Below are 17,643 nucleotides of genomic sequence, written 5' to 3'. Positions count from 1 at the left end.
GTAGACTATGAGGAGCACTGAGAGAGCCGCGATCGCCAGGCAGAGCCTTGCGCGGAGTAACGGGCGACGGGCGTTGTAATCTGTATCGAAGGGCCTTACGTAGTCGAATGCTCGCAGGAGATCCGGGGACGCCTCTTGCCGCGCCAGCAACGCCTCCGCCGCTTCCAGTTGTCCACTGGAACGCCGCACCAACGATCGAACTTCCTCGCTTTCGGACTCCGAATCGTCCCAGTTCCGACGGCTGTGTTTCCTCGACGGCGATTCTCCTTCAGAATCCGCGCTGCCGGTTGAACGACGTCGCAGCTCAGTGAGTGCCACCTTTTGCAACTCGCTCTCGTTCCGGTCGTTTCGCCGCCGGTTGAGTGAGTCGAGGATATCCGGTCGGTTGTTCACTTCGGTGTACTCGAGCGAGCTGTTCACTTCGTCGCTCGTCGGGTTTGAGTTGTGCCGACGGCGACTCAGCGCTTGTACGTTGAGCAAATCAAACTCTGGCGAACGCTTGCTGTTTTTCCTCTCGCTCTCGGATGGCTTACGGCGTCTGATTCCGTCATTACTTTCGATGCTAGTGTTATTTCTCGACCTTTCCAAGCTATCAAGGAGTGTCTTCTTACGTTCGGCACTCGACATTGACTTCTTGGGTTTTCTGGACGGCGTTTCGACGGGCGAGTTTCTCGTGGGCCGCTTATATCTGGGTAGACTTCTCTCCCTGGACATATCGGAAGGCGGTCTTCTACGTCGTGTGCCACTGGGGCTGTGTTCGTTCTCGGGTTGAGCGGATAAACTTGAGCAACAGTCAGATTGGGAATCCAAGAAAGCTCGGTAATCATCACCAAATTCTAGTAGACGTCTGGCGGCGTCCGAATCCGGTGCTTCTGAATATGGTTCCGAATTATACTTTTCCTGTTGGCAAAAATATTTAAGGGGTTATTTCCTGTAATTAGCACAAAATTTAGACATAATACAACATATTGTAAGTTAATCGGGATTAAGAAATAACTAAAGTTCTCACCTGATAGAAATCCCAAGCTTGCTCCGAAAACGAACTATGTTCCTCTGTACCGGCGGTCACACTCTTATCTATATCGGAATCCTTATCCACACTCAGGTCCCATAGCTGACTCGGATCACCAAGACTTAAAGCCAGGAAGGTTCTTTCCCTTTCCATGCTCTTCGCTAACCTGGGCCGAACTGGACCACCTTCAGGCCCTAATTTAAAGCTGGGAGCAACTATCTCCGGTTCAGTTTGTTCTAGAATGGCACTGTCTTGTTCCTTAGTAGAGATGTGAGTCTTCTCGATACTCCGCCGCAAGTGTGCGATGGTGGCCAGTTGTTGTTTGATGAGTTCCTCGTCGCTGTCGTTGCCTGATGTTGATGTTGTGTCGAACCTACGGAAGGCAACACTTTAAAAAACAACCCCTATTGGAAAAATTAAGATCAACCTATTTATCGTTTGAATAGTTTTCACAGTTATAAATACAATACATCAACTCAAATATATAAACATTTTTTTCTTACTACTGAAACACTTTCAAAATGTCACTTTTTTCAAAAGAAAATATTTATGAAGACATGTATTATATTTATGTCTTTAATACGATTTCGCGTCTCACAGATAGTTATCTACTTTATAAGAAGCGAATATAAACTTAATACAATTTTCCTACTAACAAATAAATATTTTGTAATTATTTTAGCAGACGTAAAAAATAATTTCTATTATTAAAACAAAAACAGCTCACACTTTCAAATTTTCGCTACTTCTGAATATTCTCATTTCATCTAAAACCAACTCACCTATTCTTCCTACTAGTAGCGGGATCGCTAGCAGCACTCCTTTCGTGTTTATCCTCTATCTCCGGACTGAGCCTCCCACAAAACGACAGCGACTTCACCAGCCTCTCCTTCCTGACAGTTGAACTGTTGTGCCGCCTCAGCTTTAGCCGCTTCCGACGCAACCAGCATTGTTTGTCGTTAGCCTCTACGCATGATGTGCACGCTTCCGTCATCGTGTTTGTACTGGATACGTGGCCCTGGAAGGTTGTGATGATTCAGAATGGTTCTTACCTAACCTGTCTAACCTAACCTAACCTAACTGCACCCAGCATAAACATCTCTACATTAACTTACTATGTCCCTCCTCACAATCAGAAGAAAGAAGGAGGAAGTTTTCAAATAAATTGAAGATAATCTACTTTACGTAATATTTGTAATTACGTCGAAATAACAGCGCTAAATTAGCCTTACAGGATATTTAACGTCATAAAACTTAACACGTTTTGTCAAACACGAAATTCGTCAAGAAAATTTTCCATTATCGATCATCCATTTTAAAACCGGACGAACTCGATTTTTCTAAAGATTGATACTATTCAAGAGATTGACTAAAATTATTAATTATTTTACGAGCACTTCGTAGACAAATACTTTTTTTTATATAAATCGTCTATTTACAAAATTCGAGTTGCTGTTTTTTGCCACTAGAGGCGACACTAGTACTACTAAATGCCATGCAATATCATTCAAGCATATATATGCACGTGCATATTTCTGTAGCATGTAAGACAGTCATAAATAAATTGTTTCTTATACTTAACGGTATTTTTCTTAATACATATATTGTGATATTTGGGAGAATTTATACAAAGTTTTAGACTTCGGTAAGAGGTAAGAATAATTGTAAGCTAAATTACATCGTAATGGAACTATACATATGATAGCAATTTAACCTAAGTTCCTGATTAAATTTTATCAAATTAATCTTACAAAATATAAACATTGTGAATTCTTAAAACTTATAAAAAGAAAAAGCGAGTTAGCAAAGTCGACAAAGATATTTACTGTAGCTGGTATTAACTTATTAAACATTTTTTAGTACTTGAGATTAAAATAATATAAGCGTTATATAATGTTTAAATCGGTTATCGTTATGTGTTACATTTTTATTATGAATATGTTTGGACTATTCTGTCGGATACACCATCTGCTTCTAACATTGCTTCTGTTGAGGTCTATTTTGAATATTGAAGTATCTACAAACTACACGCTAGAAATAAGGTGTAGTTCACCTACAAACAGCCCACATCCAATACCTGCACAGTAGTCGAACTGCCGCGCAGCTTCGAGTTGGAGTTCGCCGGCGTCACCCGCTGCGACGCGAGCGTGTTGAGCGCGGACTCGGATATGGACATGTTGTGCGACATGGGCGTGGCCGCTGTGGGCGTGGCCACCGCGCTGGCCCCGCCCAGCTGGGACAGGCACGACACGGACCACGGGCGAGCGCTGGTGCCGCCGCGCTTCTTCCGCAGTTGCACCTGTCGCCGTTACCGTGTTAGATACGTGTGCGTGTGGGTATACAATTGGTAGTGGTTATAGATGGAAATGGTGGTAGACTGAATTGAAAATGCGATTTGTGCTCGTTTGTATGATGTAGGTAGCATAATACATACATATATACACATATTACATATACATAAATGTAAATATACAAATATACACATATACGACTTATGTAGATAATACATTTGATAGGTAAAACTAAAAAGTAGTAAATTCAAAGTGGGATTTTCATGATATGTCGTTGATGTAGATTGTAATAATAATATACAACTATGGGAGGTAATACGTTCAAAAAAAATAACGTAATCTATATAGAGATAATAAATATATGACAAAAAAAAAAACAATAAAAATGTGAGCGAAATTACTGATTACATTTCCATTTTATTTGATAACATGGTTCATATGAGAAAAATGAATAATATTTGAGAAACAATTATTGTGGAAAATTAAGTCAAAGGACAAGTAAAGAACTTCAAACAAATAAATATATTGTCAAAAGAGCGTATGTTTAAATGACTTAAATAGTGGGAAAGTAAAATCGAGTAGAAGGCACAGAAGGATGTGCATTCATGAAAGTGTATTAACAACTTAACAAAAAAATGCAAATATGAAAGAAAAACTGTAGAACAAACCAAACAATATATTTCATACAACAACAATGACGACAGAGCGACAGTGACACACACAAACAAAACTCAACCGACTTGAAGACACATTGAGCGATCAGTCACATTCACGAGAAAGTCAATTACGAAGCAGTAGTTGACCGTAATGAAATTGTTAAGACAAGAAACACGGAAAGCGAACAAAAACTCGACACACATAGTCCAACGTGTTAAGCCTTACCTTGGCCTGATGAGTCGGCGTGACCGTACAAGTCGAAGTGCTCATGTCCATAGATGAATGCAGATTTCGTTCTTCAGATGTCAATGAAGTGTCCACTTCGCTCTCGGTGGTGTATTCGCCGGAGGCGTCGTAACTTTCTGTGCCCTGGAAACGGTGAAACGTCAAGTTTAAGTGACTTGAGCGATGAATAAAGAAACAATTCATTCATTCGATTCGATTGACGTGAAATGACACTTTACTGTTCCGAGAAAACAATGTGAACAAGTTTTGCGATTTCGTTAAATGGATATTGAGGAAATCTTGGGCTATATCATCAATCTACAAGCACATTTAAATTTATTCTGTTGTAACTTAATTTATATTTTACTCTATATGCAATAAGAATCCTCTAACAAACTTCTCACCAACATAGTTTAAGCTGCATTTTAATCGTTAGCATAGCAAATAATTATTAACTTTAATGCAACTTCATTCAACTTTAGATCCAATTTTATTAGTCATATGAAAAACTTTAATATGACTGACTGTCTTATGAGTATCTAATGAAAAATTACCTGGTTCGTATCGTTTTTGCCATCGGAACTTTGATTCAACCACTCCTTGATCCTAGACATTTTGGCTCGGCTGACAGATTTTCCTTCTTCGTCGAATAACGGCTTGAAATTTCTTGTGCCTTTCTTCTTTGCCATTTGCTGTTGTGCTTGTTTCTGTACCAATTCCTCAGCTTGTATTACCAATCTTTCGATATCCTTACATCTGGCGTTTTGATTTTGGTCTACTCGTAACAGATCAGGAGTGGGCGAATCTAGTTTCGGTTTTGGAGATGGAAGCGTGTCTTTCTTTTCGTCGACTGGCAGTTCGCATTGGATTTCAACGGATGACGTCATTATATCAGTAGAGTCTTCGTTCCCAATCTTAGCGCCACCAACGTAGGTCCATTCTTCCTCTGATGATTCCTCCTGAGATTTCTCGTCGGTCTCAATCATTTGCCTGTCGGAGTCCGTGTCATGGTGTCTGAAGTAGAACGTGGCACAATTTTTTGATTTCCTGTCCGACTGATTAAACTTTGACGTGTCGACTGGTTTTTTCCGTTTGACTACCGTTGGTGGCGTTTTAACTTCTTTGGGAATTAATTCTATGTGCTGATCGTCGTGTATATGGATGCCTGTAAGGAATAAAAGGAAATGACTGTTTGTTCAACATTCAATAGCTACAAGTATGATTATGTTTGCATTTGTTTGTAAACAACGCACTTCTTCAACAATACGTTGGAATGACTTTCTATACGCATTGTTTTTACATTCAAATCATTCAGCGATAGTGGTCGTATATTATTATCTTTTGTGAGAAAATGGAAAGCGTATTGCTTATTCATTGATGGCTATGGATCTGAATAGAAGTGATGAGTGTAAGTGAACGTAAAAAGCTATATTATGGTAGTAAGACAGTTATGGTAGTTTTGTGAAAGTGAAACGGTGGCATTTAATTTCAATTGTATAATGATTGAATACAATAAAAGAGATAGTGCGTTAATAGTTCTTAAATTTATTTCTTTTAGGGTACAAAATAAGAAAGCTCTCAAAAGAGTAGCTTGTTGTTCCGAATACAATACGGTACGGAGAATAATAATAACAGTTTAAGTACAAGTTAGAGTACAATCTTGAAATATACGAATTACTGGAGCCAAATGAAGAAATGGAAATAAAGCTTGTAATATTCCAGAGAAAACTGTGCAACATAAGTATGTCATGTATGTCGGAGGATAGTTAACAAGTACTGTTCACATGCCAAATTAATACATGTCAGATATCTTAATTATTTTGAATTATCTGTAAATCCTATACAGTCGCAAACCACCAAAACATTGGGTCAAGCAACAATTGATTGAAAATGAAAAATAATGATGATTAGGCTCTGCAACCAACCCAACTACCTCCACTGCCTATACTACCATATCTATGACTAATTAGCATCATTCTGGTGTCCCGACGAAACAACAGTTTTTGGACGAACAAGAGCTTTGGTGAGGTAGATAGGTGTTTCTGCTTCACCAAACTGATCTTCCACCAGTACAGTCAGCACTCACCATCAATCTGATCGTGGTTGCGAAACTAAAGATACAAAGGTTCTCTTTTCTGTCTCATCTCAACCTCTTTCAATATATCTAACTCACCATCAATCTGATCATTATTAACAGGAACAGTCTGGTCGGTTGTCCGGTAGTCGGCATCATCGCCCGCGCTAGGCACCCGCCTCTCGTCCGCCATGTCGCTCGGCCGGACGAACTCCGACTCGCAGTCCGAACCGAAACCGCGCCACGTGTACCTTAACACATATTCCTGTTCGTCCTGGGATGGAAGAAAAGAAAAATTATTAGTTTTGTCATAGAAGTGGTATAGTTAATTTGGATTTAGCGGTCTACGACAACTTATTGGTTATTACCAATTAGCAATATTATGCTAACTTAAAACGAACAATTGATATCTGATGATTGGAAAAGAAAAAATAGAATAGAATATAGAAGTTTACTTACTACTATCAATAACAACCCTAGATAGACAGGACAGAATATTTGATGAATCAAAAGTACAAATATGAAATAGGCCTATTGTTGTTCTTGATTTTGAGAACTTATTTAATTTGCCCTTTAAACCAAAACACCGATAAGATACACTACTTCTATGAGACAATATTTGTGATGAGGCACTGCCCTATCAGTCGAAATATAGAGTTTTACAGTAAATCACAACAAATGAGTTGAGAAGAGATCGAATGATCTCTTAACGTGTTATATTTATCATTCCAGAGTCTAGATGATTTAATATTAGTCTATTGTGTCTCTATTGCAATCACACATCTAGCTGAGACGCACAAAGTGCAAAGTGCCCTTCGCACAAAGGCTATGACTTACCTAAAATTACTTCCACTATCCTAAACAACATGTTCACAACACATACCTCAGAAGCAGATTGTCGGCTGTCTGCCGAGGTGTCCCTGTGGCGCGCATTGACCGGTGTCCGCTGCCGTCGTGGTGACCCGCGCCGGCTGAGCCTCGGCTGTTTGAGGGCAGGCTCGTCGTCACTGTCACTCACGGCTTCCGTTGGCTCGTAGTTCTGGAACGGAGACATGGATGTGATATTACTTTGGTTAGGTTAGGTTAGAAGGTGAAGATGACGGGATGGAGTAGCTAGCTTCAGCTCCATCGTGAAAAGGTCCTGGGTGCGGACAAAACGCCATCGGTAATACGGACGAGGGCTATAAGCGTATCCGTCATCCCAACAAAAAGAGTGCAAAGGGACACCGTGGAGTTTAAGCCGGTATAATTCCCTATATTCTCTCCGCTGTCCCCGGGCCGAAAGAAACCCATGTAGGGTTCTTCAGGTTCCCGTAAAAAAAGGTTTGGAAGTGGTAGAACTCCTTGTGGTACGACTTCGGGAGCACCACCGCCACAACTATTTCTGCCTATAACAACATTGTTAAACGCTGCTGTGTGATTTGAAGAGTGTGGTAAGGGTCATAGGTCATAGGTACATACCCGAGGCTTTCAACTTCGTCCTCAGAGGTATCAACTAATCAGAATTTAATGATCTTAGAAATGTGATTAAAACGTTAAAACGAATAGTAGTTTCACTTAACTGGGACCACTTATAGTTTCTTAGTTGAGTTATAATTTCAAAAAAGATATTAACAGGACATAATGACGCCGTAAGCAGTAGAAGTTAACTACTCGTTACCTCGTGAGCACTGATTGTCTAGCGGCATTATGTCTTCTGATTTCATGTGACGAGAATAATAACTGTATGTAACATTTATATGACATTCCGTGCTAACGTACTTACTGCTAATAAGAGAACGGTTTTGCAAATTGACTCACTTTTCATTATTTTATATACCGTACCCTTAGTATGAGTTTTTACGTTTTGTTAAAAATGACAGTTCTGATACAGTCCGTTAGGGAATGTATGGGCAAATATGTAAACAAATACAAAAACAGCCACCTTTGTAAAAACGTAAAAACGCATACTAAGGATACAGTTTTTATACCACGTAATATAAAAACCTTTTTAAAATTAAGTGACATACGAAATATAGGTACCACAGCACATCATATCATCATATATAAATCATCGTTTTAAAAAGTAGAGTAATATTTTTAACTTTCATTTGTGGGCTTTCCAAAGTAATCATATAAATTAATTTATGAGCGGTTAAAGCAGTTTTAAAAACCCTTAAAGATATACGGCGGGATAGTAATGCATAAATTAACCCTCAAATAAAGAGTAACGGTCGAAACTTTCCCAACGCAAACAATAAAACTATCGTTCGTGTTGTGTCCTAGCGACCACAAATCACAACACAAATCCTATTTTGGGAGTAATAATAGATTTTATTGGAGAACTGGCACGTGGCCACATAACCTAACCCTATAGTTTGTCAACCCCTTTTATTTTAGGGTGAAAATAGTCAACGTAAAATCATTTTAACGCCACTTGGGGTCATGTTTGCAAACAGGGCGCAACGGGTGGTTGATTGCACTATTGTCGTAGTTAACGAATCGTGCGAAACAGTAAAATGTACAACGATCAAGTAAGCAATAGTTGTGTTACGACAAAAACTGTGTTTTTTTTAACACTAAAATGCTACTCGGTCACGGTCTCCGAATTCGTTGCTATGGAGCTGATGTTTTTGTGTAAAATTCTTGGAAGTTTGAATATTGATATACGTTGTAATGAAGTACGATGTAATCATATTTTAATAATGGATTCGCAACAGGTATTTGAATAGCAAATGGAGGATGGCAACACAACTTTTAACGTTCCTAGTGCGGCGTTTATTTAAGCGACGCCGAACGAAACTGATTATTATTTTTTAATATTGAAATTTTCAACATTAAAAATACTACAAATTTTTAACTCGATATTTTAAGAGTTGATATCATACCAGCCTGGTCACGCAATAAAGCAATGTTTACGTTGATGTGTTCACGCAAGTTTGACAAGCTTGCTAAGGCAAGTTTGCTAAGGCAAGGCGTGAGGCGTGGACTAGGCAGTATTGTAAGGCGTTCTTAATAACTCTTTATGTAATTACGTACACCACGTACATAAGTATATAATACCTAATAAATAAGCTTTATACACTTCTAGTCCTATACTAGGTAAGGTTTACTGGGTGCTATTCGCACACATAAAGACGGCAGACGCACAGACCAGAAATCAGAAATCTAATTCATTATTTACTTTTCTACCTGGCCAGCAATCGATACATCGTAAGGAACACAAGAGTTTACACACTACCGTTAAACCGCCAAATTAATATTAATTTCGTAAAAAGACAAAAGGGCAAAACGCTAACGAGCTAATGAAGTTAACAACAATCACCATTTTGTTTTCAACCGGATTGCCATAAACTTTTTGTGATCGCCGGCGCCATGCAACTCTTAATAATAATTAGCTGCTTTTTGTGCAACCGACAATACTTTCCTCACTCCTGTGGTCGGTTGAAAGTAAAAATCGTGAGTTACATAACGCTCTGCGGTGTGTCTAATGTCGACTTAGTGTCAGAATATTAATGTGTATTGCGTTAGTAGAACTGAGGTGTTCTTTCGCTTTAAGAAGTTACTATTCTGCACGTTATATGTGGCGATCATGTGTCGCTGATCTTTACCCTTTCTCCCTTAAAGTAAGTAAATTCATCGTACATAGATTTCATTAGTCAATAAAGTATATTGCTATCATGGGAGCGTTACCAATTTACCACTAAGGACACATTTGTGTTATGGGAATTTTTTATGCAGTTATTTTAATAATTTAAAAGACTATGAATTGTTTTATGTGTGAATTAACAACTTCGGTATTTAGTGATCTGTGCAGACATAAATATTTGCATCCCATCCGATGAGATGAGAATCTTAAACGAAGGTGATGACAGATGCATTGTTATCGTTAATGACTTTTTTTAAAGTCTCATGTGTCATTGAAATATTCATTTTTTTATACAGCAACACGAAACTGCTGGAATTATATATTCATATGCATAAATTGGAATGGCGCTGATGTCGCTGCAATATCTCCATATAGATCTTTGCCCACTTCAAGTGACAACATTTTGCAAATTACACACATTAACAAGACACAACGAAAAATTTATAATAGTTACCTGATTCTCAGTCCTCGCGAGGCAGGCCTCCAAGTGGCACTGCCACTCGATGGCCCTCAGGTACAGCAGGTGCCACCGCCTCTCCAAAGCCCGTGCCGCGTCGCCACCGTTGCAGATTCGCACCACGGAACTCACGATCCGACCGTGGCATTCCACGTCCCTTTGCAATACCTGGTGGCAATGAAAATGACTTTGATGGAAATTCTCGATAATATAATGTGTAATTTTAGTTCAATTTGAATAAAACTCATAAATAGTCGATCTAATAGGTAATTCAGAATATTTATGAGAACTATTACGATTAGGACAGCAGTAACAATGGCAAATAATGGTCAAGAAAATTAAAACGTCTTCAACCCTCCAAAAATATTCACTTCACACATTATCAAAAAGGAATGTAAACGCCGAGTATAGTTCAAAAAAGTGTAAACCGTTTATAGACATTTTAGAAAATTAAAATACCACCGAAAATAACAAACTGCCGTTCCGTCCGTAAATAATACACGGGCACCCATGTCGAATAGATAAAAATCGATAACACTCACCAAACAACTCGTTATTCCATACAAGGCTGTAGGAACCCATAGAATGTGGCCCTATAGTGTGGCGGGTAATAAAAAAATATGATTTGACTCCACACAAAAAGCGATAGCGGTACACAAGAAAGGTATGGGAGACTAGCCAATCAAAATTAACAATGAACGTTGACACTGTAGTCAAAGCCGTTTAGGATCCGAAAAAATAAAAGTAATGCTAACAAAGGGCTGATCGAGGCACGTTCCGGCAAGACACGCTGAATGCGCGCGCGCACTCGCCTGTAACAATCTATCTACACTTTATTCGACGTCGTAAACAAAAAAAGTGCGCAAGTCTCAATTGACGATAAATTGTGTTTTCGTTTCGAAGAAACATTATTTACGGCTCTGCTTGAGTCTCTCCCGTCAAAAGTTTCGCTTTTCTGTGTCAATTCATGCCGGGCCAAAAAATCAAGAGTACAAGATGACTGTGTGCGTAAATGTATACTACTGTATAACTTATGTTTTATTAAATGGAGAATTATATAAAAAGAATTTAAGAATAGTTGAGGAACAAAAAGCCTTACAAGCAATTAAAGAGTTGTAGATAAACAATACTGAAAGTAATTTCTCGTCTTCAAACGAGCATTTCACGAGCAGTTATTTCATCTTAAAAGGCAGCTTTAGGATATTAAGATAAATCAGTAGGCAATTTTAAGATAACCCTTTTACATCTTACTTGATGGCATCGCGCGGTTGAGATAAACAAAATTAAAGTGACAAGAATGATGGTCGTGAATATAACAAATGTGTTAAATTATTCAACCACAAACAAACATTAACCGGTAAAAGTACATCAAGAGCACAATTTGTTTGATGATTTTTGAAAGTTATGATGTTCAAACAAGATGAATATTCTAAAACGAACTATGCTTATTTTAAAATGTCTACGTGTAAATAACACTTGTTTGAATTTGATGGTTATTCATGCCAGATTTTTAAATACCTATGGGATTCATATAATAGTCTAAAACCTTCCTTTCTCATAGAAAGTCTTCCATGTATACTACGCTGAGTAAATAGCGAAGCTAAAAAAGCAATATAAACAGCGAAGTACGGGCAACAATTTATCAATATAAGTCATCACAAAATATCGCAAATCATCAGGTGAATATCATCTTTTAATCAATTGTATTCTAATAAAGGTTTGTATTGTAGTAGGTAAAAACTAATGAAAGTTGCAGCATCGCCAAAAATAGGTCGCATTGTGTCATGATTACACGACATCACAATCAAAACTTAGCTCGCTTCGGTAACGATCCATAATGAGGTGCACTCCGTAACGGAGATTCAAATCTAGCCGACAACGATGCATTTGTACAAATTGCCATCGGATAGATAAATGCAACGATTGCCGGCCAAATTACAATTTATCGAGATCATTGGCGTTATTACCGATTCGATTACGGTTGAGAAAACGTCCTCAGTACGAACGAATTATTGCCGCATTTCGGTATTAACGCAATCACAATAAGGTAATTGAATAAATTTGTACAATCAGATCGTTATCAGTTTAGATTGTGAGGCTTACTCTGTGTCAGGATTGAGATAAGAGTCGAACAGGTCTATGGTCAAGCCGTGTGGTTGTCTTAGATCATTTGCATTTTCAGTGCTAGCAAATAGTGCCCTTCCTTTTGTCTGTTCCATTGTTTTCATGTTATAAATCAGATTGTCTTAGGATTGTCGTAAATCAATTCAATTCTCCTTATAACGTATCGACAGTCATACTAAAAAAATGGTTTTATGTCTTCCAGCATTTCAATTTGCCATGATTGGATTGGTAGTTCGAACATTGGAATTTACGATCCAATCGAGCGATTACATAATTGATGCACGTTGTAAAAAGATACGGTAAACTGTACAATTCCAAATTGCTTTGGAGCCTAATAAAATGTAAATAACATTCTTTGGTCATATATTAACGTTTTTTTCTATGTTTTTGTAACATTACCTTCAGGTAGTGAATGGCGAACCGTTATGAGGAAAATTTGAATAATGCGTCGGCGGTAGAAGTGCGTAATCGAGCGTACTTCGGTGTATTGACTTTCGGTAAGCGGTAGCATAAATTAGCCTCTTAACCGCATATAAAATTTGAAATAGGCAAAACCGTGAGAATATCTGTCAAATTATTGTTTAAATTTAGAACTTCAAGAGATCTTAAATAGAAAGAATTTCCCACGCCAACACTCTTTTCATCATAGTTTAGATCTATAGAAAGATTGGTGAGATGTACAGTTTTATTATTGTTAAATCATTTGTTTATTACATCTTAATTCTAACAAAATCACAATGAGTAAACACTTATGACTGTGTTAATGAGAATTTTAATATGGTGACGAGCTTTGATATGGTGACATATCTGTGTACTCAAATCTTAATTAAACAAATTAACATAATTTCCCATACTCTACATAAGAGTTACAAAACAAACTCGAGATATAAAAGTGTGCCAGAACTTTCAGTTTTTTGCTTTAAGCTTACATTTGCATCACAGAAAGATAAACAAAAGATACAACATTATGTAAGCTCGTCTTATCAATGACCTTGTTGGCTACTGCTTAGATAATATATTCGTTCAATGAACTTAAGAACCAACTTTGGAAATGAAGAAGTTTTGTGAGATCTTTCTTAAATCATTTTGAGCAACGAGCAGGTTAGACTTACTGAATTGCTAATCTAGTGATTTATTTTAATTCTTCTCAACTTTCATGTCAGTTTCGAATTTATTTTGTTAATGTCGTCTTAATTATTCCTTAATACTATGTCCCTTTGGTTTTACGTCATTTTAATCAATGTTGGTGCTTACATCTGTGCCTTTTTCTTTATTTCTATTCCCTTTTACAGATTTATTTGTCTTTTTATATACATATTTTTTTCTTATTTCGATGATGAATCTCATTATTTTCTTCACGGATCTTTCTATACTATCGATCCAGAATTCTAGAGAAACGTGTGCCGTCACGTCCTTCTTCATTAAACCTGAAACCATCTTCATCTTTAATAACTGACACCAATATCGAACTTAAAATATAAAGGGTGTATTGTTCATCCGATGTTTACAAGTTATTATTATTATTTACAAGTATTGTTTATTGTTACAGGATAATATACATAGATTGGAGACAAAGGTTCGTGATAGCGATAAATTCAATGTTTTGTCTGTTTCGTTATTAATGTTATTGCTGAGGTAATTCGATCCATATCTGTTCAGTCGCTCTAATTGTTCAACGCCGGCATATAATAGCGGAGTGAAAGCTTATTTATTGTTTTGTAATCAAACCTTTGTTCCTTTTGTGCTGTGGAAAGCATTTCCTATTTTTGACCTTGAATAATATCATGTTATACTTAAGGAAGATTTAAATCATTCGTACTTATTTTTTCATTTTTATCTTCTTCGTCATTATTTTCAGATTGAAAGACGAATATCAAACTAATTTCGTTAAGGGCCAGTGACCCACGACCTATAGTTGCCAACAACAGGTGGAGACAATCGGCGCTGATCATTGACATTAATTATCGGTAGTTAATACGCTGCTTTATTACATGTGAATTTGTATTAACCTTAGATAGATCAGTGAAGATGCACATGTAATAAAATTTGTCTTAAATTTACGAAAATTTTGTACAATGAACATTGAATATACTAATTTGTCCAATCTATATAAACTGCTGATGACGTTGATAACTTTATTTGTTGTTCGTCTATTTATACGATAGTTTACTTCTGTAACCAAAATTTACATTTCGTTTGTCAACAGCACGATGTAACGGATCGATAGCGTTAAATACCAAGAGGTGTGAAGTCAAGGCTCTGCCGGTGTCACCGCGCCATTTTCAGATTGATTTCGTGATATGTCGATTTGCGAACGTGACCCCATGGTGCCGACATGAGCTCGTGTTTATGTTTTACTTGTTCGTAACATATGAATGTATGAGAAAACTTTATTACAGTTTATAACAAGGACATACAAATTTTTCTCTAATTGACATAGTTAAGTATACTTTTTTAGGCGTTTATATAACTTGATAAATTGTATCGGTTTACATGGAAATTTTGTACAATATATTTTAACTTCATTCCGGTGACAATAACGTATAAAGGACTTTACACTCGTAATTGTATGAAGAAATATGTCCTATTATCAAAAAAGGTTTGTCGGGCGTATGAGCCTTAAGATATATAATACTGGTAAAAACGATGATTTTGGTGTTGCATTAGGCAACAATTTTTTTTCCATGGGGGAACCCTTCATGGGTTTCTCTCAGCTGCGGGGGCAGTGGAGAGGATATGCCGGACTCTTACCGGCTAAAACCCCACGGTGTTCCTCTGAACGCCCTTTGTCGGAACTACGGGTACGCTAAAAGCACTTGTCCGCGGTCCCGTCGGTGCATTTGGCAGCCCTAGTTGCATAGGTCCGTTGAGATCATCCGAAGTGCGTTGAAGTTTTCAAGCCGATAAGATAGTGTTGATACGTGAAGGGTTATGTAATAAGGGAGCTAATAGGTCTTCCGGCGCAGTCACGACCGTCCGACAACATGTAAATATAACGTACATTATGCAAGGTGCTTGTTTTTTATTGTACTGAGCTTTTGTGGTTATCGCTGTTTGGAAGGTGAAGGAAGAACTCTTTGTGGTTAGACTCGGGAGACACCACTGCCATACAAATTTCTGCTTAATAACAGCAGTGTTCAACGTTATTAAGGGTTTGGTAAGGGAAACAAACTTATTAGAGGCGTTCCTACTTAGACCTCAGAATAGAATATATAGTTCGATATTAGACATCTTAGTCTCTCCAGTACATGCATCTTAGTCCGTTTGAGATATGTACTGAATTGATACAATTTTACTAGATTTCTAGCTTAAAACAATAAAAAACGAGTCAAGTACGAGTAGCTTGTGCATCAAGGGTTCCGTATCATCATATAATTTATTTTTATTATATACATTTTAGGAAAAACATTGTTAAATACCGTATCATACATTACCGTAACGTATTATACAGGATTCGAATTCATACATGACATGATTTTATGATTTGTAGGTCATTTTAGTTAAAACTATAATCACAAAAAGTTAAGACTTTTGTATGTATTTCTACATACAAAAGTCTTAACTTACTAATCTATTTAAAAGTCTTAACTTACTAACCTAACCTATTTCTACCTAATAACTGCAGTGTTAGGTGCTGCTGTGTTCCGGTTTGAAGGGTGTGGTAAGGGAGAAAGACTTTTCCGAGGCGTTCCAGCTTAGTCCTCAGGGGTAGCGGCGCATCTGTGGCCGACCTCAGGTAGGAATATCTAATCCTATCTGGGGTTGATTACAGATGTCCATGGGCGGCAGTAGCCACTTACCATCAGGTGGACTGCATGCTCGTCTGCTACTCTTATATTATATAAAAAAAAAATGTATTACGCGTATTTCAGATTTAACAATAGGGCAATATGTACTTATGTACTACAAAGTATTTATGCTTAACTATAATTTAACTTTAAATCCTGTCTTTTCAGTGTTGATTTACGTTCCATTGTTGAGATAACCTTGTCTATAAATTCCATGTTATTAAACGCTTGTTATTTATAAAATGTTACTAAGTTATTTGTAGTTAAAGCCATTTTACGTAATAAACTATCATTCGTTATCTTTCAGCCACTAATTTAAAAAAACATAACTATAAATGTTACAAATTTAAACCTTTATTTTATCTTTTAAGATAATAATTTATTTTACCGAAATTACTTATTTTTAATACACCTATTTGTGTGAATTGCCGCCGCAATAACCCATATTCTGTTAACATTTTAGCTTGATACGTTTCTAATCTGGTTTATAAGATGTTAGATAGACAGATAAACAGAAGAACAGAAGAACAATGCAAGCAAGATATAGGGTAGGGTTCATTTTTTTACGGAACGGAACGGAACAGTGTAGACATGATGCTGGGTTCATTTCTTTACGGAACCCTAAAACAGCGGACAGGGTGGTTACCAACGGAATCTCGTTTACAATGCAACAAGGCAATGACTAAACTCCCTTCACCGGTATGATCAAGGCGATGTAATGCATTCTATTGTATGAACACATCGAGTACTATACTTGCTTCAGCACTTAGGTACAACGTATCAACTTTCAACCTTAACTCTTCGTATTAAAGTTTTAATTACATATTAAGGCTGTATACAATACCTTTGTTTTTGTTGAGGGAGATAAAACACGTTTGTAGGGCCCTTATGTGACGCAAAATATAATTAGTTTCCTTTTTATTACAGGTGCGAGGATGTTAGTTCACAGGTCAAATTCAATATAGAAAAGTATACAAATACTTTTTCAAGACTTGTATTGTATATGTACTGTATTACTTATATTACTACGATTATCGTCATCATTAACCCATTACTGTGTAGTGATTCTTGCGATAGACTTACATAAAATTCTAAACATCACTCGGAGTTTACTACTAAATAACTTCTCAAAGCTTGAAGCGCTAAGCCCTTTTGTAAAAACATTTTTGAAACGCAAAACATGGATATGAATCTGAGTCCCTTAGTGTGGGCGGACGTCATACCACCTCACTTTCTATTACCATTCAGTCATTACTCAAATTACCAACAATAAAAGGTCTCAGTGTCATAAGGCGTTACAAATAACATTAATATTGCGTTGCACAAACTTAATGACCTGTAATCATCATACTATTCTAAATCATCATTCTGACAGTATTACAGTTCA

The 17,643-nt window shown here is 37.2% G+C and overlaps 1 protein-coding gene across 3 annotated transcripts in view; it reads right to left on the bottom strand.

Moving 5' to 3' along the window:
• klar (klarsicht) overlaps window positions 1-17,643 on the bottom strand; it is a 402,989-nt gene that overhangs the window by 33,498 nt on the left and 351,848 nt on the right. For 2 of the 3 annotated variants that reach the window (XM_073077398.1, XM_073077397.1), the window contains 9 exons: window positions 10,342-10,512; window positions 7,143-7,298; window positions 6,359-6,533; window positions 4,740-5,350; window positions 4,186-4,329; window positions 3,090-3,311; window positions 1,795-2,030; window positions 1,010-1,385; window positions 100-900 (listed from right to left, as the gene is read on the bottom strand). In XM_073077398.1, the coding sequence (XP_072933499.1) occupies window positions 100-900; window positions 1,010-1,385; window positions 1,795-2,030; window positions 3,090-3,311; window positions 4,186-4,329; window positions 4,740-5,350; window positions 6,359-6,533; window positions 7,143-7,298; window positions 10,342-10,512 (2,892 nt within the window). The remainder of the gene's footprint in view (window positions 1-99; window positions 901-1,009; window positions 1,386-1,794; window positions 2,031-3,089; window positions 3,312-4,185; window positions 4,330-4,739; window positions 5,351-6,358; window positions 6,534-7,142; window positions 7,299-10,341; window positions 10,513-17,643) is intronic. The other variant, XM_073077399.1, reaches the window with a different exon arrangement.

The sequence above is a fragment of the Epargyreus clarus genome, unplaced genomic scaffold (assembly GCF_041222505.1).
Source record: "Epargyreus clarus isolate Ecla_fem2 unplaced genomic scaffold, WU_Ecla_fem_2.2 ptg000010l, whole genome shotgun sequence".
NCBI classification, from domain to species: Eukaryota; Metazoa; Arthropoda; class Insecta; order Lepidoptera; family Hesperiidae; genus Epargyreus; species Epargyreus clarus.
This window is presented reverse-complemented; position numbering and strand designations above follow the sequence as displayed.